This window comes from Hemiscyllium ocellatum, chromosome 9, assembly GCF_020745735.1.
Source record: "Hemiscyllium ocellatum isolate sHemOce1 chromosome 9, sHemOce1.pat.X.cur, whole genome shotgun sequence".
NCBI lineage: Eukaryota > Metazoa > Chordata > Chondrichthyes > Orectolobiformes > Hemiscylliidae > Hemiscyllium > Hemiscyllium ocellatum.
Window position 1 is genome coordinate 60,341,567 of NC_083409.1, and position 23,659 is coordinate 60,365,225.

At 40.6% G+C, this 23,659-nt stretch overlaps 1 protein-coding gene across 1 annotated transcript in view; it reads right to left on the bottom strand.

Annotated features, from left to right (window-relative positions):
- The window catches only part of LOC132818734 (retinoid isomerohydrolase-like), a 38,893-nt gene that overhangs the window by 1,109 nt on the left and 14,125 nt on the right, over positions 1-23,659 (bottom strand). The window contains exons 4-10 of the mRNA XM_060829784.1: positions 12,427-12,574; positions 6,156-6,237; positions 5,668-5,800; positions 5,174-5,313; positions 3,352-3,481; positions 219-333; positions 26-120 (exon numbers count right to left, since the gene is read on the bottom strand). Coding sequence (XP_060685767.1) covers positions 26-120; positions 219-333; positions 3,352-3,481; positions 5,174-5,313; positions 5,668-5,800; positions 6,156-6,237; positions 12,427-12,574 — 843 coding nt within the window. The remainder of the gene's footprint in view (positions 1-25; positions 121-218; positions 334-3,351; positions 3,482-5,173; positions 5,314-5,667; positions 5,801-6,155; positions 6,238-12,426; positions 12,575-23,659) is intronic.

The window sequence follows — 23,659 nt, forward strand, 5'->3', positions numbered from 1 at the left end:
AACCGCACCCACTAGTTTTTTTTACCTTGTCTGGAATAAAGTGATTCAATCCCAGTCCATAAGCATATGTGTAGTCCTTTCCACTGAATTTCTGATAGTTAATTTGAGGAAATTCAAATGCTGTAATGTAGAAAATATTTTAATGTGAATTTTAAGGAGTCTCTCAAAGTGACTTGTCAGAACTTTTTGCACATCCTTTTATTAAAAGTGCATGTCACCTTGCCGAGGCCCTGAAAAGAGCACTTCTGGTTCCAGCCAAATTGTTCCATCTTGCCGAACTGTAGCTGTGGCAGTTGTGGTGTCAAGAGACACCAAATTTTTGCCATGTTCAACCTAAATAAGACACAATAAACAAGGTATTGTAAGAAATGCACAATTTGATATAGTATTAACTGAGAAATCTTCATTTCAAGGTTTCTTAATAATGTTTACAGGTCTAAAGTTCTGTAAGAGCAATTTTGGTTGAACTACAGGTAACATCCTTGGAGAAAATGCACTGAGTGAGTGGTGGCATGTTGGCCTTTTCAAGGAAGTACAGGGACCTTACAAATGGAAGCCAAACCCAGTGAACAGTTTGGAATCCAAAGAGGTACTAATTTAAAACAAAATAAAACTTTGCATGGGAGCTAACTGATCTAGTATTAGGGTCAGGGGTTAGGTGGGTGTCTCCACCTCTCCAAGGACAGGCAGTGACTATGTTCCTATCAAAATGGAGTAAACCGTGTAATGTAACCATAATGGTTTGTAAATGGGGACCTAATCCTTTCTTAATACATGACTATAGACTGCTACCTTGAAACTAAATCATGTGAATTTGGATCACAATTTTTTCAGATCACAAAGGCCATTCTATAACTAAACACGCATCATCAGGGAAATGAAAAGACACTCTCTTCATTCAGGTAAAAGCATTTGGATTTTGGTGACAATACGGTAATGTTGTCAAAGCTTTTTATCATCTTGTACTTATCAGGCCAAACATAAAAATGCCAAATTTCAAACAACCAAAGCAAGTTATCCTATAGGAGAAAAAGGTACAAATTGGTTGACAAGTCACTTCTAATTGTCTAAGACATTGCCTTTTAGATAATAGTGGGAAATAAGAAATTCTCCAAGCACTTGGTTAATTAAAAAAAAAGCACAAGGTTTAAACTGTTGCTTTTGTTTGCAGAGAACAGGGTCTTGAGCTTGAATATTTGTAATTTCTAGCAGGTGAAAATGAACCATGTTACAAGCTCGACTAATTACCTTAATTTTAATTTGTTGATGTAGCTGTTAAATCATAAAGGATTGTTCAGTAACTACTGGCCAAATGGGGAATCATATTTAACAGTAGATTCTATGGGTATGGTTAACATGAGCTGAGTGACTACAGTTTGTGCTCTTATCTATGTACTTGTACTCTAGGAACATGCTATTTGATTCAGTCAGGAAATCATTAGCTAACATACCTGGCATCAGACCATCATTGAAATTCATACTCTACATTGCTCAGTTGTGTGCAAGGTAGATCACTGCCTTTATATGGTATGCATATAATGCATATATTATACGTCAAAACCATTTTTCTGTCCTCTATTTAGCTATAAGATTCTATGAGCTCTAACTTTAGCCTATTTTTTCATATGTAGGTTTATTTTAATCCCTTTGAATGTGTAATTGATTTTAAGAATTATTTCACCGAAAGTAACTACTTCACACTTAGTTTTGGTGTGTGTGTGTCAGTGACCTATTCAACACATGGAGGTTTTCACAATGATAACTCATTCTTGCCTCAGCCAAAACTCAAATACTCTGAAGTCAGTATACTTATGGTAAACAATTGGCTACATGTACTGAGTGCAAAGTACTTCAGCCATGGGATGGAGTAGAGCCTGCATTCTTCTTGCCTCTCTTCCCACACGCCCTGAGATCTTCGATCTGAGGAAGGTAAGTAGCAATGTCGGGAACTCTCAAAAAGTTTAAAAACTATGTTTGCCTACAACCATTCCACCTTCAGGTTTCAGGCTTCCAGCGCATTGCTTTGCTGTTTCAATTCCAAGTACATATTCCTACTATGGTGTTGGTTTGTGCTTGAGATGTGGAAGGGCCTTGAAAATTTCAAAGATACCAAGGCCCCAGAAACAATGTGCGTTCCCACATAATATATATATCACACACACACACACATATATACAAGACACCAAACACAGGTTTCATGTAACTCCACCTTTGATAGGTATTAATGTAAGCAAATACAACATTGGATAAAGCTCTGCAATCCATACCTTTCAGTTGCTCACTTCCCAAACGTCCATAAGGAAGGAACCATTTTTGATTTCCCGCTTATCTATCTTGTTGATATTTAGGCTGACTATTAGCACTTAAATTGTCACCAAAATTATTTAAACTAAAATTAGATTTTGAACTTTCCTGCTTTACATAGGTCAATATCGGCTAAATGAGTGACCTAGAAACTTCCGTTTACACACATTAAAATTCAAGAATAATTATCTGGAAGTATTCTAGTTTGACCAAATGTCTTTCAATTTGGTTTTATTTTTTAAAAAGGAATATTAATGGGAGTCAGTCCAATATTTTTTACATTAAGTATTAGCCTGTTGACTTCCATTCATACTTTTATGTCAGAATCATAGAATCCCTACAGTGTGGAAGCAGGCCATTCAGCCTGACCCTCCTAGGAGCATCCCACCCTGACCCACATCCTACCCTATCCCTGTAATGTGCATGGCTAGCCCACCTAGCCTGCATATCTGTGGACACTATGGGCAAGTTTGCACGTCCAATCCACCCAACCCGCACATCTTTGAACTGTCAGAGGAAACTGAAGCACTTAGAGGGTACCCACACAAACACTTGAGAGATTGAGCAAACTCCACACAGACAGCCACCCAAGACTGGAATCCAACATGGGTCCCTGGTGCTGTGAGGTAGTAGGGCTAACCACTGAGCAATAGTGCCGCCCCAAAGCTTTAAGGAAAGTAGAAAATGCTGGAAATATACACCAAGTCTCAGCACCTTAAAAATATAGAAGATGGACAAATGTTTTGTCGTTAAGGTTTTTCCAGCATCTTAACTGTCTAACTGTATAACTATTAAAAAGCCTGATGTACATCTCAATTTTATTGTCATATTTAAACTTTTCAGCACATCATTTTCTCAAGTTAGCCCAATTCTTGCTTTTTTAGTGTATTAATGCCTTGGTTCGATGACCAATATGACAATAAAAGCCTGTCAAACTTCATTTTAATTATGGATATTACAGTCTAATGATACATCCATTTGTGATAGATTCAGACTGAGAAGTTAAATGCTTTTTCCCCTTAATATTCCACAATAATGAAAACTCACATTGTTTATGTCCAATGGTAGAACGTATCTCCTAACTTCTGGGTGAGGAGCCTTCCTTGCATTCACTTTAAGTTCTTCCCAGTTTTCACGTAAATTGGCAAGCCACAGGTAATTATATATGAACTCAAACCTGCATCAGAAATAATGCATTATTCTTTACAGCAGTGCACAAAGAGATAGAAGGTAAAAACAAGTTGCTAAGATAATGTAACCGTAAAACTTATCTAATAGATTGTATACGGTACACTTGCAAATCATTTGGGCATTTAAGATTAATAACAGACATGCTAATACTAGAAAATGTGGTGGTAGTAGAAGATGCAATAATTAAAATCAATGGTATATATGGTGAGAATTTATTTCTCCACGGTTACAAAATTCACATGTTTTTAGTACTGGGAAGATGGTGAGTGAAAAGTTGACTCTTTAACATGGAGGTTGGATTTAGGGTAGGGGTAGGGTGAGGGAGTGGTGGTGTAGGCAAAACTTTGCCATCGACCTGGACATAAAACATGGGGCATATGCTATTAAGGGCCTCTTCACTGAATTCATAGTTCAGGCTGAAAAAAAAAGCTGAAGTTGTAATGGCTGAACCATTAGAGAAACCATGATTTAGCTCATTGGAAAGAGAAGAAAATTTACAGTTTGCGGTGCGTTGGAGAAGGCAAAATGAAAAAAAAAACTGTTCCTGTGCTGTGAAGCCGAGACATTTAATACCAGTTTTTCAAAACCAGTTTTCAAAATCACGACTGGTTTTGTTTGATAAAATAAATACAGAGAAACTGTTTGCAGGGGCAGAAAGTTAAGGTGGGAGAAAGTGAGGACTGCAGATGCTGGAGATTAGAGTCGAGAGTGTGGTGCTGGAAGAGCACAGCAGGTCAGGCAGCATCCGAGGAGCAGGAGAATCGAGTTCCGGGCATAAGCCCTTCATCAGGAATGAAGCCTGTGGGTCAGGGCTGAGAGATAAATGGGGGGAGGATAGCTGGGAATGCAATAGGTGGATAAAGGTGAGATAGGTCAGAGGGGGGAGTGATGGGCAGGTCTAGAGGGTGATACTGAGTTGGAGGCTTGGGACTGGGATAATGTGGGGGGAGGAGAAATGAGGAAACTGTTGAAATCCACATTTATCCCGTGTGGTTGCAGGATTCAAAGGTGGAGTATGAGGCATTCCTCCTCCAGACGTCGGATGGTAATGATTTGGTGGTGGAGGCGGCCCAAGGTCTGCATATCCTTGGAGTGGAAGTGGAGTTGAAGTGTTCAGCCACAGGGCAGTGAGGTTGGTGGGTACGGGTGTCCCAGAGACGTTCTCTGAAATGATCTGTAAGAAAAGTTAAGGTGTCCAGATGGAATAGATTTAAGGTAATAGACAAAAGGACCAGAGGCACCAAGACAAATATTTCTTTATTCGTGATCTGTTTTGCACTGCCTGAAAGGGTGCTAACCACAGATTCAACAGCAGTATTCAGAAGAGAGGTGGAAAACATTTAATACGAAAATGTTACATGATTATGGGGAAAGAGCATGGGAACGGGATTTGTTGGATAAGACTACAATAGATAGGATATACTAAATATCCTAATGATGTTTTGCATCATTCTGTGATTTATGATACGATTGGATAGCTTGCAAATACTCATTTTCTGGACTCACATTAACATGGCCAGGAGTGAGAAATCAAAGCCTATCCAATGATTGTGCTCTCCGTTATGAATCAACACCAACAGTATTGGTAAAAAGATTTGGAAAGGGGAGTTTAACATAAATTAAGGTCAATATAGACATTTCTTTGCAACAACTCCAGATAATTAATTTAGATACCTACCCTTTCCAGGAGCATACATCAACAATAATAAAGCCACTATCTTCATAAGTGTTAATATGATGGAAAATATTAAATGCTGAAGTTCTGTAATTTATATTATAGTATTCACCAGTCTTCTTGTTTGCAACATGGAACCATGTCTGTAAAACATAAACTCTTATGACAAACTGTAATTCTTCTAGGTTCTGTTCAAAAATAACTATATTGTCAGGACAATATGATCAGGTGGGCATAATGATGTGGAGAACAGGGTAGACTTAAAAATGAAACTAAGAAAGAAAAAGGAGAGATTAGGAGAAATTACACTCCTTAAAGAATTGCAGCTAGTTCAGAACAGTCCTGAGAAAATGTCGCAATTTGAAACATTAACTCTGTTTCTGTCTCCACAGATGTTAAATTCTGTTAACTGTTTCCACCTAGAAAAGCATCAATCATAAATCAAAATCCTACAGCAGTCAAATGTTTGTTTTTCCACATGATGAATAGTTACTTACTCCCATGGAATCATTTGATTCAAAGCAATCCATATAGGTAGTACTTCGAACGGTCCACGATGAGAGAAATTTCCACAGGTTAATTTTGACCGGTTGCTCCACAAATACAATGTAGTTTTCACACAAACCAAAACTGTTTGGAGAAAGATGATTTCCAGTCACAACTAATAATGAATTCAAAAACAACTTGATACCTTTAACATAAAAGGAACTTGTAAGTCACTTCACTGTCTCATTCTCATCTCACCATTAAAATCTTGGGTCACTCATCATTTCGCACCTCATTCACTGGGAAAGTTCTGCCTCAAGTATCAGATTTTTCTGAACTATTTTTAATGAATAAAATCACTGCAAAAATCTCTATTGATAAACCTCCACTCAAAATTTGATTTTATTCAATTCACTGTAATTGCTCGCAATTTGGTTCTCTAAAAGCATTAGGATTATTCAATAAAATTACTCCTCTGTCAAGAAAAGTCAATACAAACCTGTGTACATAGGATGGTTTGAATCTGTCACTACATGGAAACTGGACAACCACTTCCATTTTTTTCAATGGGTCTTGCCTATCTGTAATTACAAGTAGTTAAACATGGGCCATGCAAGAACTATGAACAATTAAAACTTTAATTTCATAATCAGAGCATTCTTACAGGATATTTATTTGATTATGCAAGATTCACCGAGGAAGTCAACCTGTGTGTTCCCCAACAGGAAACCTTGGATGAATCAGGATATACAGAGCCTGCTAAAAACCAGGCGTGAGGCCTTCAGATCAGGAGACCCACTTAAATATAAGCAATCCAAGTATGACCTTTGCAGACCATTAAGACAGCCAAGGACCAATACCTATCCAAACTACAGACCAAGATAGACACCCGGCGACTATGGCAAGGACTGAATGGCATCATAAAGGGTGGTATGTATATGGAACGAGCTGCCAGAGGATGTGGTGGAGGCTGGTACAATTGCAACATTTAAGAGGCACTTGGATGGGTATATAATAGGAAGGGTTTGGAGGGATATGGGTCGAGTGCTGGCAGGTGGGACTACATTGGGCTGGGATATCTGGTCGGTATGGACGGGTCGGACCGAAGGGTCAGTTTCCATGCTGTACATCTCTATGACTCTATAAGTTCCAAAAAGAGACGGTCCAAGATGGCAGATGATGGCGCATTCCGCCCAGATTGTTTCAATGCTTTCTACGCTTGCTTTGAGTAGAATTTCGGCAGAGAGGTAACACCTATTCCAACAAGTCTTGACAAACCCGTCACTGCATCAGAGGTCAGATCAGTTTTTCTTCATGTGAATACAAGGAAAGTAATGGGACCAGACGGAGTACCAGACCGTGCACTCGGAGCACGTGCAGATCAACTGGCAGAGGTCTTCTTGGACATCTTCAACCTCTCCCTTCAGCAGGCCACCCTCTCTGCCTATTTCAAGAGGGCCACCATCATCCCTGTGCTTAAGAAGGCTCGTGCACCATGTCTCAATGACTATCACCAGTGGCGCTAACGTCAGTGGTCATGAAGTGTGTTGAAAGGCTGGTCATGGCATTAATCAACTCCAGCCTCCCCACTACTCTTGATGCACCCCAATTTGCCAATCGGACCAACAGATCCACTTCAGATGCCATATCACTTGCCCTTCACTCTTCCATAAAACATCTTGACACTAAGAACAGCTACGTAAGAATCCTATTCATTGACAACAGTTCAGCCTTCAGCACTATTATCCCCTTGAGACTGATTACTAAACTTAGTGATCTTGGACTAAGCCCCACTCTCTGCAACTGGCTCCTGAGTTTCCTGACCCACAGGCCATAGATCAGTGAAGATTGGGGACAATATTTCATCCTCATTAACACTCAACACTGGAGCTCCCCAGGGGTGCGTACTCAGCCCCCTACTGTACTCACTGTATACCCATGACTGCATTGCCAAATACCAGACTAATGCCATTTACAGGTTTGCTGATGACACTACCATAGTTGGTCGAATTCAGATGGGGACAAAACAGACTACAGATTGGAGGTGAAAGACCTGGGAAAATGGTGCACTGAGAACAACCTAGCTCTCAACAATGAGAAAACCAAGGAACTCATTATTGACATTTCAGTGGGATGTTGCTCATATCCCCTTACATATTAACAGCACAGAGGTGGAACGAGTGGATAGTGTCAAGCTCCTGGGAGTGGTCATCCACAACAAGCTTTCTTGGACTCTTCATGTGGATGCACTGGTTACAAAGGCCCAACAATGTCTCTTCTTCCTGAGGCAGCTGAGAAAATTTGGCATGATGCGAATACCCTTGCCAACTTCTTTAGGTGAGCCATCGAGAGCATTTTGTCTGGATGTATCAATAGCTGGTATGACAACTGTACTATTCAAGTTCAGAGACGGTTACAGAGAGTGGTGAACTCGGCCTGGACGATCACAAAAGCCAACCTCCCATCTATAGAATCCATTTATCAGGCCCGCTGTCAAGGAAAGGGCGCCAGCATTCTCAAAGATCTGTCCCACCCTGGCAATACTTTTCTACAACCTCTAACATCAAGGAGAAGGTACAGAAGCCTGAACACATGCACCAGCTGGTTTTGAAACAGTTTCTACCCTTATATTGTTAGAATACTGAATGGACTCACAAACTCTTAACATTCGCCTGTACCTGTGTTTTTGTTTTGCCGCCGTTTATCTATTATTTATTCATCTATGCTATTTAACTCAGTGATCAGACTGGAGGCCTGTGACCAGTGGAGCGCCACAAGGATTGATGCTGGGTCCTCTACTTTTTGTCATTTACATAAATGATTTGGATATGAGCATAAGAGGTACAGTTAGTAAGTTTGCCAATGACACCAAAATTGGAGGTATGTGGACAAGAAGGAGGTTACAACTTCAGATTACAACAGGATCTTGATCAGATGGGCCAATGGGCTGAGAAGTGGCAGATGCAGTTTAATTCAGATAAATGTGAGGTGCTGCATTTTGGGAAAGCAAATCCTAGCAGGACTTATACATTTAATGGTAAGGTCCTAGAGAGTGTTGCTGAACAAAGAGACCTTGGGAGTGCAGATTCATAGCTCCTTGAAAGTGGAGTCGCAGGTAGATAGGATAGTGAAGAATGCTTTTGGTATGCTTTCCTTTATTGGTCAGATCATTGAGTACAGGAGTTGGGAGGTCATGTTGTGGCTGTACAGGACATTGGTTAGGCCACTGTTAGAATATTGCGTGCAATTCTGGTCTCCTTCCTATTGGAAAGATGTTGTGAAACTTGAAAGGGTTCAGGAAAGATTTACAAGGATGTTGCCAGGGTTGGAGAATTTGAGCTATAGGGAGAGGCTGAACAGGCTGGGTCTGTTTTCCCTGGAGCGTCGGAGGCTGAGGGGTGACCTTATAGAGGTTTTCAAAATTATGAGGAGCATGGATAGGATAAATAGGAAAAGGCTTTTCCCTGGGGTCAGGGAGTCCAGAACTAGAGGGCATAGGTTTATGGTGAGAGGGGAAAGATATAAAAGAGACCTAAGGGGCAACTTTTTCACGCAGAGGGTGGTATGTATATGGAATGAGCTGCCAGAGGAAGTGGTAGAGGCTGGTACAATTGCAACATTTAAGAGGCATTTGGATGAGTATATGAATAGGAAGGGTTTGGAGGGATATGGGCCAGGTGCTGGCAGGTGGGACTAGATTGGGTTGGGATATCTGGTCGGCATGGATGAGTTGGACCGAAGGGTCCGTTTCCATGTTGTACATCTCTATGACTCTATCTGTCTGTATTGCTCTCAAGACAGAGCTTTTCACTGTGCCTCGGTACATCTGACAACAAATGCAATTTAACTCAATTCAATTCAATTCACAAAGTTCATTGTGAATCACTCTCTCTTTGATAATAAATTTTAATGTTAGCAATTGAACTCATATAGATAAGCAGCTGATGGCCTAATGGTTATATCATTAGACTAGTTTATGGTTTTGGGTAAATAGGTTCAAATCCCACCATGGCCAGCAAGTATAATTTAAATTCAATTCATAAAATCTGGAATCTAAAGCAAATCTGGAATTTAAAGCAAATCTTAAGAATGGTGCCCATGAAACAATTATTGGTTCACTAATGCCCTTTAGGAAAGGAAATCCATCATCTTTTCCCTGTCTGATTTACATGCAACTTTAGATCCACAGCAACTGGACTGACTCTTCACTGTCCCCAGTAATAATCTAGCACATCACCCAATTCAAGAGCCATACGGGTAAGGCAATAAATCCTAAAGATGCTAACTTCCCATGAAAAAATAAAGAAAACAACATGCACAGTTATCAGGCATGAAAGCTGCCAATCAACTCAACACATCTATCCCTACATTTACCTTTTAAGTTTACATAACCTACTGACAGAATTCAGGAAATCCTGTTGTGAAACTAACTTCTAGGATTCTGTGTAAGAGTGGTTTGCAGAGAATTCTTCTAACAAAATTGAAATTTCAATCATCTTAAGTGTATTTACAGCTGGCTGTAACTTCTGTACTGCTATCCTTGACCTTATAAAAATTTGAATTCTGCCATTAAATACAGAATTACAAAGTTCTGCTCCAGTAGTTTGTAATATGCCAAGCTCAACAAATATTTTCCTTAGCTACCACAAATAATTATTAAGAAGTGCTCTAGTGAAGCAATAACACTAACAGCTTTGCAATTGAAGTATGAGTGCTGTATATTAAGACACTGGTTTTCTTGCAGTGGTCTATCAGTTTGATTCCACAGATAAATGTATTCCCCATAACAAGTGAAAAGGACACTCAACAGCATGCATACACCCAATACCCGACTTTAACTCTACATTGTTGCAATTACATTTGCCTGGTCAATGCATTTAATTCTAAATTTGAAAAACGTAATAGTTTTAATAAGAACTCACTGAAACAGGTTCAGGATAATCCATGCCCAAAACCCTGCTCTGAAAACTCTGCTCCCATTTAGAACACTGAGAAATTCTCCCACAACTGAGACAATCCACAACATTATAAAACAATCACAAGATTTTAAATAATCGAAAAAAAAGTCAAATCATCTTATTTCCAAATGTCAAAGGATCCTTTAAAATTTTGGAATCTGGATCCCAATCAGGATCTGCATCTTTGCTTAAAACTAGTCAGTTCTTTTTTTAGACTCATTCTTTGTCTAATTTTTGAGATATATCATTTATAACCAAATGGACAGGTAACTTCAGTGACAGAGTAATGAATAATTTCAAGCAAATTTATTTTAACTTCAAGAACGTTGTTAAATAATAAAACACAACATATCTTATTTGTAAAATATCTTTAGCATAATAACACTAGATACGCAGGAGGGTGTAAACAGCAGAAGAGATGAGGCGAGGTGGAGTTGGACAAAGTCTTGGGAGTGGAAATAAGCAGATTTAATGATGCAGATATAAAAGTTTATTTCTGGGTCAAATATAACATGTTTATGAGCAAATAGGCTCATCTCAGGGAGGGTATGACGTCTATGGTAAGGGAATTAAGTGTGTTAGGTGACTAAGTGCACTTCATCTCTAAATCTTCAAACCATTTTGCAAGTTGTGAATAAAATAAGCTAATTAGAATAGATTCTTATGATGGATAAGACTCACTGGATCTGTGCAGATGTGATTGGCGAGAAGTAGCTAGTATATTTCTGAACCTAAAAGTCTGAAGAGAGATTTCTTGACATCTGGACCTGAAAACCAAGCATTGCCACACCAAGGTCAACAATTACCTTTTCAGTCACACCGCAGCTGTCATTGAGGAAAAGAGTCAATACTTTCAAAAGCACCATCTGTCCTTTCCAGCATTGACCAACTGCATACCTGGAACTGGAGGCAGCAGTTGCAGCATTGGGTCCCTCATCAAATGCAGGTTCCTAGCTTTAGGAATGGGAATTAATAAAATGTTCAGAAAAATATGAGAAAAAAAACTCTATGACTTGTGTGGAACAGTGATAGTGTCCCTACCTCTGAACCAGAAGCTCCAGGTTTCAATTCCAGGCCAAGATTTCATGGTCTCAGAAGGTGTGGGTCCGCTAGAAATAGGCCATGTTGGCAGATTGTGATATCAGTCAATGGGCAATGCTTATTTGATTTTTAAAAAAGTTCAGGGGCTCTGTGATGCAGTGGTAGTGTTCCTACCTCTGAGACCCTAAGCCCATGTTCTCGACCTACCTACTGCAGAGATGTATAATAACAACTCTGAACAGGTTGATTAAAAATTATTTCACATCAAATGTTCCGAGGGCCCTTGCAGTGCAGTGATAGTATTCCTACTTCAAATGATCCAAGTTCAAGTCCCAATTACTCTTGTGGTATTTCGTAGCACATTTGAACAGGTTAATTAAAAAAATTAAATCTTTCAATTCTGTATTCAAATTTTTTGATGAATTATTTGATTTTATTTGCAGGAGTTTTTTTTATTTACTCATGGGACGTGGACGTTGCTTGTGACCATCTGTCTATTGAAAGACTAATATACGAGTCGTTCTAGTTATATAAACAGTCTAAAAGTTGTAGTGCCATTTTGAAGGACAGAAATAAATATTAATATAATGAATTTACAAATCTGATCAGTTTAAGCATTCATCATTTTCAGTCAGTGCTGTAAAGTAACAGTGCAATGACTGCAGCAATGAAAATATTAGTGTACATTTATTTCATCATCAGTCCTCTCCAGACGAAGATTTTGATTAATTTTTGTAGCTGGAATAATTTTACTAAATGTGTATTATTTACCTGATTGCAGTGGGGGTATTTTGATAATATTGTAAGCAAAAGAAAATCTTTTCCCAAAGCAATTGCCGATATTGTAAACAGTTCCATCATGCTCAATATGAGGGTGAGCAGTTGCACCATTGATTACACAGTAGTTGCAAAGATCCACCTGCATCAAAATAAAATTACATTGCCAAATATGAACTAAAATTTTACTTGATTAGTTATACAAATACATAGTTTCTTAATGTATAATGAGATCTTTAGTACACCTTCATAGTCTCTTCAAATTGATAAATTTGGAGAGATTTTCTTCTAGTTCTGAGACCTACTAATGCACTTCGGCACTGTCTTAGTGTGAGAATAGTGGAAAATTAAGGTCACAATTAACCTTACAGTATATAGTGTCACAGAGATGTACAGCATGGAAACAGACCCTTCAGTCCAACCCATCCATGCCGACCAGATATCCCAACCCAATCTAGTACCACCTGCCAGCACCTGGCCCATATCCCACCAAACCCTTCCTAGTCACATACCCATCTAAATGCCTCTTAAATGTTGTAATTGTATCAGCCTCCACCACAGCCTCTAGCAGCTCATTCCATACACGTACCACCCTCTGTGTGAAAAAGTTGCCCCTTAGGTCTCTTATATATCTTTCCCCTCTCACCATAAACCTATGCCCTCTAGTTCTGGACTCTCCATGCTCCTCATAATTTTTTAAACCTCTATAAAGTCACCCTTCAGCCTCCGATGCTCCAGGGAAAACAGCCCCAGCCTGTTCAGCCTCTCCCTATAGCCCATATTCTCCAACCCTGGCAACATCCTTGTAAATCTTTTCTGAACCCTTTCAAGTTTTACAACATCTTTCCAATAGGAAGGAGACCAGAATTGCACGCAATATTCTAACAGTGGCCTAACCAAGGTCCTGTACAGCCGCAACATGACCTCCCAACTCCTGTACTCAATGCTCTGACCAATAAAGGAAAGCATACCAAAAGCCTTCTTCACTATCCTATCTACCTGCGACTCTACTTTCAAGGAGCTATGAACCTGCACTCCAAGGTCTCTTTGTTCAACAATACTCTCTAGGACCTTACCATTAAGTGTATAAGTCCTGCTAAGATTTGCTTTCCCAAAATGCAGCACCTCACATTTATCTGAATTAAACTCCACATATATTTTTTAAAAATCAGACTGCATTTGAAGGGCTTTAGTTGAATATCCACATGTATGATCTTTCCACAAGTGCTGACAGAGGCACTGAATATTTGCAGCAATTTTAACTTTGAATCAATTTTACTATTTAAAAACTGTAGTAATGATTGTAAGAACATTAAAGTATTGAATATATTTGACTCCACATGAAGTTGATAGCAGGTACAAAGAAATCTCAAAAGTGAAATAGTGATTAGCATAATTTAGCACAAACATTGTGACCACTGTAAAGTATTTCCTGGAGAATGCGTTAAATTCCATTAAATATGATATTGTCATAGGATTTAGGTGGGAGAACAGCTCTAGATTTTAAAGAAGTGAGATCTACCACCTAGATCTCCCTCATGCAACAATGTCTGTCTTGGAGTTACAACCAATTGTTGTTATGTAATAAATGACATCCTGTGTTTAAGACAAAAATCTCTTCTCATTAGACAACCTCATGGGTTTCTTCTACCAGATTAGATGAAACAGGATCTGTAGATCCCAAGTTTAAAGACAGGGTGGTGGCACTAAATCTGCCACATGGTGATCAAGCAACTTTCTCTGACAATGTGGCGAGGTTTCATCTGACAACAGCTGATGAGCAATACAGATTATAATGTGATTGAATTGTTAGCAACACCATGTAAGACATTGGAGTGAAGTGAAGTGAATCCAGAAGAATTTTTTTCAGGCGCAACTTTAAGAGTATGACTTGTGCAGGCACTCATGCAGTAGCTGACTGAACAGAACAGTCGACACACCTGCAGGACAGTGATTTGTGGCAAGGTTTGACAAAGCAGAAACTGCAGTCAATATTGACAGCATTTCAGTACTGTTAAGGAATGCAGAGGGAACCGTGAGTTGTAACACTAATTACAGATGGAAGTTGCAGACTGCATTCAGGGCTGATGAACTGTAGGTATAGTCCCAAGATGAGGTTTAGCCAAAGAATAAACAAGGAATTGGAGCTTGCGTGAGTAAAACTGAAATCTGTGGATGGGGGAAAGCACAGCCTAGTTACAAACAGAGAAATCAAGCAACAAGCAAAATCCTCAGAGTGAGCATAATCGCCATGGCGAGTAGGCACCATGAGGTGCATCACATAGCCAGAACTAAAGCAATAAAGAACAATTTAAAAGCCTAAGCAAACAAAGTCTAATGGAAGAAAAATGTAAGAGAACAATTGCAGTCACAGTAAGCAAAGTAAATTCATAGTTAAAGCTACAGTAAAGGAGGAAGAACTTATTAAGGTTGCAGATAGGTTCATTGAGTAAAACCATTAATGAAAACAGGATACAGCTTTAAAACTACAGAGAGCACGATTCACTCAGTGAAGCTATTAATGAGAATAATAATCTTTTATAAAACTGGAAGGTAATAGGGATCATTGGCAGCAAAGCAGCATGTGAATTGTGTTAGGAAAACCAATAAGCGAATATAGTTAGCTTTGAAGTCGCAGCAGTCAGATTTGTTTGGAAAAGGTGTCAAAGTGGACAGGAATTGTTTTCGGCTGCAGAAGGCAGAAATCCTCCCGACTGACCATTAAAGGGTAGAAAAACCCTCCAATACAGCAGTGTAGAAAACCAATGTTGTTTTGTGGCAGAGTTAAAATCCTGTAAAACATGGAAACCAAAAGAATCCATTCAATTGTAAAGTATAAAGACTGTAAAGACAAATTTAAGAAGACAGTACACAAAAAATTAGCAGATACTAAAAGTAAGTGTCAGCTCTGTAGAGCAAGAAAACTTCACAGGCATAAGCACTGCCCATCTATTCGAAACAAATGCTATATCTATAAAATAATAGGTCACTAGGCAAGACCTGGACAATATTCATGCTTGTGCTAATAAATGGCAAATGATATTCGAACCACAGAAGTGCCATGTAATGACCATCTCCAACAAGAGAGAATCCAAACAACACCACTTGATGTTCTAAATGGCATTTCCACAGCTGATACCCTGACTATCAATTCCTAGGGGCCCTACCATTTGCCAGAAACTGAAGTGGACCAGCCATATAGTATTATGGCTATAAGAGCAGGTCAAAGGTGAAGGAATTTGGTAGTAGTTCACTTCCTCAAAACATGGCCATCATCTACAAGGCCCAAGTCAGGAGTCTCCATTTGCCAGAATAATCTCAGCTTTAACAATACTCAATAAGGTCAACGCCAAAGCAGCTGCTTGATTGGCACTCCATCTCACACTTTTACCATTCAGTCCCTGCACCATCAACACACAGTGGTATACAACATACACAAGAAACACTACAATAACTACCAAGGCACCTTCCAAGCCTACAACCTCTACTACCTCGATGGATAAGGGCAACAGATACATGGGAACATCATGTGTAATTTCCACTCCAAGTCTCAGACCATTCTGGTTTGAACTATTTCACTGATCCTTAACAGTTAGAATCTTGGAATTCTCTCCCTAACAGTACTGTTGATGTACCTACACCACATGCAATGCAGCAGGTCAAGAACACAATTTATCACTGCATCTTCAAGGCCAATTATGGAAGGCAATAAATGTTGGCCTAGTCAATGATTTCCACATCCAGTGATTGAATTTTAAAAAGAATTCCAAAAGATACGTAGAAGTAGGATACAGTTACAGAGCAACAGAAGGTCAAATAGCTATTCAGGCAGAGATATCATGAAATAGAGCAACTACAAAGAAGACAAATCAAATTATTCCTCAAAAAACTCAATCAAGTTTGAAACATGCCCTTCCCCATACAAAGCCATGCTGCCTATTGAGCAAATCCTATCCCCAAGAATCTTCTCCAATAATTTCCCTACCACAGGTAGAAGGCTCACCAGCTTGTAATTTCCCAGATTATCCCTGTTGTCCTTCTTAAATAAAGGACAACATTGACTATTTTCCAGTCCTTTGGGACCTCTACAATGACTAAAGGGAAACAAAGATTTTGTACAAGTCCCCAGCAATTTCCTCACCTGTCTTTCTCAGCATTTTAGGATAGATCCCATTCGATCCTAGGGACTTGTCTACTTTAATGGTTTTCAAAATGCCCAATACCTCCTCCTTTTCGATATTGACAGGCCTAGAATATTAACACGCCTCTCCTGAACTCACCATCCAAAACATTCTTCTTCTTTGTGAATACCAGTACAAAGTATTCATTAAGGACCTCACCCATTTCCTCTGGCTCCATGGATAAATTCCTTCCCTTATCCTTGAGTGAACCTACCCTTTCCCCAGCTGCTCTTTATTAACAGATACAACGTTGTCAACAGCATGAAAATCTTCAACCACACAGAGTTGGCAGAAAATCAGCAAAGGAGAAAGTGAGGACTGCAGATGCTGGAGATCAGAGCTGAAAAATGTGTTGCTGGAAAAGTGCAGCATGTCAGGCAGCATCCAAGGATCAGGAGAATCGACATTTCGGGCATAAGCCCTTCTTCAGGAATGAGGAGGGTGTGCCAAGCAGGGATAAAAGGTAGAGAGGAGGGACATGGGGGAGGGGAGTTGGGAATGCGATAGGTGGAAGGAGTTAAGGTGAGGGTGATAGGCCGGAGAGGGGGTGGGGGCGGAGAGGTCGGGAAGAAGATTGCAGGTCAAGAAGGTAGTGCTGAGTCCAAGCGTTGGGACTGAGATAAGGTGGAGGGAGGGGAAATGAGGAAGCTGGAGAAATCTGCATTCATCCCTTTTGGCACCACCCCCCACCTTTTCCTCTGCTACATCGATGACTGCATTGGCGCTACCGCATGCTCCAACAAGGAGGTTGAACAGTTCATCCACTTTACTAACATCTTCCACCATGACCTCAAATTTACCTGGACCGTCTCAGACTCCTCCCTCCCCTTCCTAGACCTCTCATTTCTATCTCGGGCGACCGACTCAACACCGACATTTACACCAACTCCCACAGCTACCTAGATTACACCTCCTCCCACCTTGCCCCCTGTAAAAATGCCATCCCATATTCCCAATTCCTTCACCTCCACCGCATCTGCTCCCAGGAGGACCAATTCCAATACCGAACAACCCAGGTGGCCTCCTTCTTCAATTTCCCCTCAGACGTGGTTGACGATGCTCTCCACCGCATCTCCTCCACTTCCTGCTCCTCCGCCCTTGAACCCCGCCCCTCCAATCGCCACCAGGACAGAACCCCACTGGTCCTCACCTACCACCCCACCAACCTCCAGATATATCGTATCATCCTTCGTCATTTATGCCACCTCCAAACAGACCCCACCACCAAGGATATATTTCCCTCTCCTCCCCTATCAGCGTTCCGGAAAGACCACTCCCTCCGTGACTCCCTTGTCAGGTCCACACCCCCCACCAACCCAACCTCCACTCCCGGCACCTTCCCCTGCAACCGCAAGAAATGCAAAACTTGTGCCCACACCTCCCCCCTTACTTCCCTCCAAGGCCCCAAGGGATCCTTCCATATCTGTCACAAATTCACCTGCACCTCCACACACATCATTTACTGCATCCGCTGCATCCGATGTGGCCTCCTCTACATTGGGGTGACAGGCCACCTACTTGACGAACGTTTCAGGGAACACCTCTGGGATACCCGCACCAACCAACCCAACTGCCCCGTGGCTGAACACTTTAACTCCCCCTCCCATTCCACCATAGACATGCAGGTCTTTAGCCTACTCCAGACAATGGCAACATGACACCTGGAGGAAGATCACCTCATCTTCCACCTAGTAACCCTCCAACAGCAAGGGATGGATGCAGTTTTCTCCAGCTTCCTCATTTCCCTTCCCTCCAACTTACCTCAGTCCCAACCCTTGGACTCAGCACCGCCTTCTTGACCTGCAATCTTCTTCCCGACCTCTCCGTCCCCACCCCCTCTCCGGCCTATCACCCTCACCTTAACCTCCTTCCACTTTTCGCATTCCCAACTCCCCTCCCCCCAAGTCCCTCCTCCCTACCTTTTATCTTAGCCTGCTTGGCACACCCTCCTCATTCCTGAAGAAGGGCTTATGCCTGAAATGTCGATTCTCTTGCTCCTTGGATGCTGCCTGACCTGCTGCGCTTTTCCAGCAACACATTTTTTAGAAAATCAGCAAAGTTTGTGAGATGATGCAAATGATTTTTTAAAAAATTTGTTCAGAGGATTTAAGCGTCACTAGCTAAGTTGTCATTTATTGCCCATCCATAACTGCCAAGAGGGCAGTTAAGAGTCAACTGATTGGCTAACGTGGTACCACTATTTAAGAAAGGTGGTAAAGAAAAGCTAGGGAACTATTAGACTGGTGAGCCTGACATCGGTGGTGGGTAGGTTGTTGGAGGGAATCCTGAAGGATGGGATTTTCATGTATTTGGAAAGGCAAGGAATGATTAAGGATAATCAGCATGGCTTTGTGCATGAGAAATCATGTCTCATTGATTGAGTTTTTGATTGAGTTTTTTGAAGAAGTAACAAAGAGGATTGATGGGGGCAGAGTGGTGGACGTGCGCTATATGGACTTTCGTAAGGTTTTCTACAAAGTTCCTCATAACAGGCTAGTTAGCAAGGTTAGATCTCATGCGATACAGGAAGAACTAGCCATTTGGATACAGAACTGGCTCAAAGGTAGAAGATAGAGGATTGTGGTGGAGGGTTGCTTTTCACACAGCTAGCCTGTGATCAGTGGAGTGCCACAAGAATTTGTGCTGGATATACTGCTTTTTGACACTTATATAAATGATTTGGACGTGAACATAAGAGGTATAGTTAGTAATTTTGCAGATGACACAAAAATTGGACGTGTGTGGACAAGAAGGAGGTTACCTCAGAGTACAACGGGATCTTGATCAAATGGGCCAATGGGCTGACGAGTGGCAGATGGAGTTTAATTTAGATATATGTGAGGTGCTGAAAAAGCAAATCAGAGCAGGACATATATACTTAATCGATCGATCCTGAGGAGTGTTGCTGAACAAAGAGACTTTGGAGTGCAGGTTCATAGCTCCTTGAGTTGCAGATAGGTAGGATAGTGAAGAAGGCTTTTGGTACGTTTTCCTTTATTGGTCAGAGCATTGAGTATAGGAGATGGGAGGTCATGTTGCGGCTGTACAAGTCATTGGTTAGGCCTCTTTTGGAATATTGTGTGCAATTCTGGTCTCTTTCCTCTCGGAAGGAAGTTGTGAAACTTGAAAGGGTTCAGAAAAGATTTACAAAGACGGTGCCAGGGTTGGAGAGTTTGACCTATAGGGAAAGGCTTATTAAGCTGGAACTGTTTTCCCTGGAGGCTGAGGGGTGATGTTATAGAGATTTATAAAATCATGAGGGGCATGTATGAGGTCTGTTCCCAGAGGCATAGGTTTTGTGTGAGCATGGAAAGATATAAAAGGGATCTAAGCGGTGACTTTTTCGCACAGGGTGGTGCGTTTATGGAATGAGTTGCCAGAGAAAGTGGTGGAGGCCACTACAATTACAGCATTTAAAAGGCATCTGGATGGGTATATAGATAGGAAGGGTTTAGAGGGATATGGGCCAAGTACTGGAAAATGGAAATAATTAAGTTAGGATATCTGGTCAGCATGGACGAGTTGAGCCGAAGGGTCTGTTTCCATGCTGTACATCTCTATGTGGACGAGACCAGATAAAGAAGGTGGTTTCCTTCCCTACAGGACATTAATCTAATCAATATGTTCAAGTACAGAGTCTACTTACTTCAGCACAAACTGGCCTGGAGACTGACATTATACATTTGCTCATAAAAATTGAAAATAGGCTGGAAAAGACTCCATAATCAGTTGATCAATATTGAGAGATTCAGGACACAGTCAAGAAGGAATTGCTTGTTTCAGAAATCAAGGATACTGCAAGGAAGAAACTATCAGGTCCAACACAGCAGATACTTTTCATGCAGGGCATTCAAGTGATTAAACATCCCCCAATGATGTTATGACAGGAAATTGCTGTTTCAGCAGGAAAGAGGTCCTTGGTAAAGCAAATTCAGGAGATTAAGTGTCCTCCTAACAATATAATGGACAAGTTGACTGATTCAACAGAAATAATGTCCTCCACAAAGGACGTCAAAGAGATAAAAGGTCCTCTATTTTAAAAGGGACTTAAAGATCTGACGTGGTCAAGAACAGAGTCAAGGTCAACAGTCCTCCAGCAAAAGATTATCAGTCTAATTTTGAAGGAAAGATTTTCTGCAAGAATGGGGAAACCACCCTGTTGCCTGAACTTGTGAAGTCAGAAAACTGGCAGGGGACGGATTGGGGTAAACAAGCTCGAGTTTGCTGGATTAGGGGAGATGTATAACGTGCTACGATCTGAAGGGGATAATACTGAGAAGTGTGTTTGGCTGCACTCAACAGGATGATCCCATAAATGGGGAGAAAATCTCTGGATCTTGAAGAAGATCTAGCATTTAAATCTTGCCATTGTCTCTGTAACAATGTCTATCATACCATTGTAACTTGTATCTTATTGCTAAATACAATAAATTGCCATCTTGTTTAAACTAAGAGTCTCTTCTTGTTTGACAAAGTAATGGTTTTCTTTTGCTACTGGACAAAGCAGGCCCTGTAGATCCCAAACGTAAAAGATTGATGGTGGCAGCAAATCTATGGTGATGTAGAGTCCAATTAGGTCATACAACATGATGAAGCAGTGGTGAAGATTTATAATTCAACAAGTACTTTGGTGACTGAATTATTGAGCCCTGGGTACCTGAACACATCCTTACACCTGTCTTTCAGACAATATCTTCCATTAGCTGCCACCTCAAGTATCAAGTACATTTCTGATCAGTTGCAAGATGAAAATTTAGCTTCAGCATGGTTGAAAGGACCAACCATAGCAGCATGCATCAAATTATTCATGTGGGTTTTGCAATCCAATGTTATAAATTAGATTTACTCATCACCAAATACTTTATCCGGTCTTCTTGTGAAGGGCTTTCAGTCCAACTTGTCCATGCCGACCAGATATCCCAACCCAATCTAGTCCCACCTGCCAGCACCTGGCCCATATCCTTCCAAACCTTTCCTATTCGTATCCCTATCCAGATGCCTTTTAAATGTTGCAATCATACCAGCCTCCACCACTTCCTCTGGCAGCTCATTCCATACATGTACCGCCCTCTGAGTGAAAATGTTCCCCTTTCACCCTAAACCTATGCCCTCTAGTTCTGGATTGCCCCACCCCAGGAAAAAGACTTTGTCTATTTACCCTATCCATGCCCCTCATGATTTTATAAACCTCTATAAGGTCACCCCTCAGCCTCTGACACTCCAGGGAAAACAGCCCCAGCCTGTTTAGCCTCGCCCTATAGCTCAAATACTCCAAGCTTATGGTTGGAATTTGCATATGAGCCAGGAGGAACACTTCTGAACAATGAAGACAAACTGTTTTGCCATTGGATACTGTTATCACGAAAGAAAAATGGCAATGGCCTTGGCTTTCTCAGCAATATTCTAGATAATTTTAACTAAGTTGATGCTTGCATTGACCAGTATCCCCTAGAGAAATATAATGATTCAACAACTGACATATTCTAATCACTACCACAAGTATATTATGTTAACCATGTAACACAATAATATCTCAAAAGCAAAGCACAATTACCATATTTCAAGGCCAGCTTAATGTTCAACATATTGTGTCAATTGCCAGCAAAGATACACCAGCGAAAAGGAGTGCTACAACCTTTGCATAAATGACTGGCACAATGGGTTACAGGACCATGCAACACCATCCATTACACAATTGACAAAGATATTGAACAGGACCAAAACATTGAAAACACAGCATTAATTGAGCAGGCATCTTGTTTAAGATTCAATATTTGGTTCTGTTTGTACATAGGTAAAAGTGAGGACTGCAGAAATGCCTTATGAAAGGCATTAAAAAGAGTTTACTTAGGTTTCACCTGAGCTTTATAACATTCTTCAAACTCATAAAACCACAACTTGCGTTTCTCCAAAATATTAACCTTTTCCGCAGGTAACTGTTATAACTGCAAACTACTAATCTGATATACAAGATATTTTGAATTGAATATAGCAAGTTTGCAGATGATACAAAAGTGGAGGTGTAGTGAACAGTGAAGAAGGTTACCTCAGAATACAACAAGACTTTGATCAGATGGGCCAGTGAATGGCAGATGGCATTTAATTTAGATAAATGTGTGCCACATTTTGGAAAGGCAAATCAGGGCAGGACTTCTACACTTTAATGGTAGGGTCTTAGGGAATGCTGTTGAATAAAGAGAGTTTGGAATGCAGGTTTATAGATCCTTGAAAGTGGAGTCACAGGTAGACAGAATAGTGAAGAAGGTGTTTGGTACACTTGCGTTAATTGGTCAATGTATTGAGTATAGGAGTTGGGATGCCATGGTACAGCTGTACAGGATATTGGTTAGGCCACTTTTGGAATACTGCATTTAATTCTGGTCTCCCTGCTATAAAAAGGATGTTGTAAAACCTGAAACGATTCAGAAAAGATTCACAAGGATGTTGGCTGGGTTGGAGTGTTTGAGCTATGGGGAGAGGCTGAATAGACTGGGGCCAGTTTCCCTGGAGTGTCGAGGCATGGGATAACCTTATAGAGATTTATAAAATCATGAGGGGCATAGATATGGTGAATGGCAAAAGTCTTTTTCCTGGGCTGAGACAATCCAGAGCTAGAGGCATAGGTTTAAGGTGAGAGGAGAAAAATTTAACAAAAACCTAAGAGGCAAATTTTTCACACAGAGGGTAGTGTGCGTATTGAATGAGCTGCCAGAGGAGGTGGCGGGGGTTGGTACAATTACAACATTTAAAAAGCATCTGGATGGGTATATGAATAGGAAGGGTTTTGAGGAATATGGGCCAAATGTTGACAAATGGGACTAGATCAATTTAGGATATCTGGTTGGCATGGATGAATTGGACTGAAGGGTCTGTTTCCATGCTGTACAACACTATAAATTAGCTTTATTGTCACATGCACTCAAATGAGTATAGTTTAAAGTTTATAAGTTGCCACTTATAGCACCATCTAAAGTACAGAGTGCCTAGGTAGAATCCTTAGTTACAGAATAGAGAAAAGAAGTTACATAACAGCTATACACAGTATA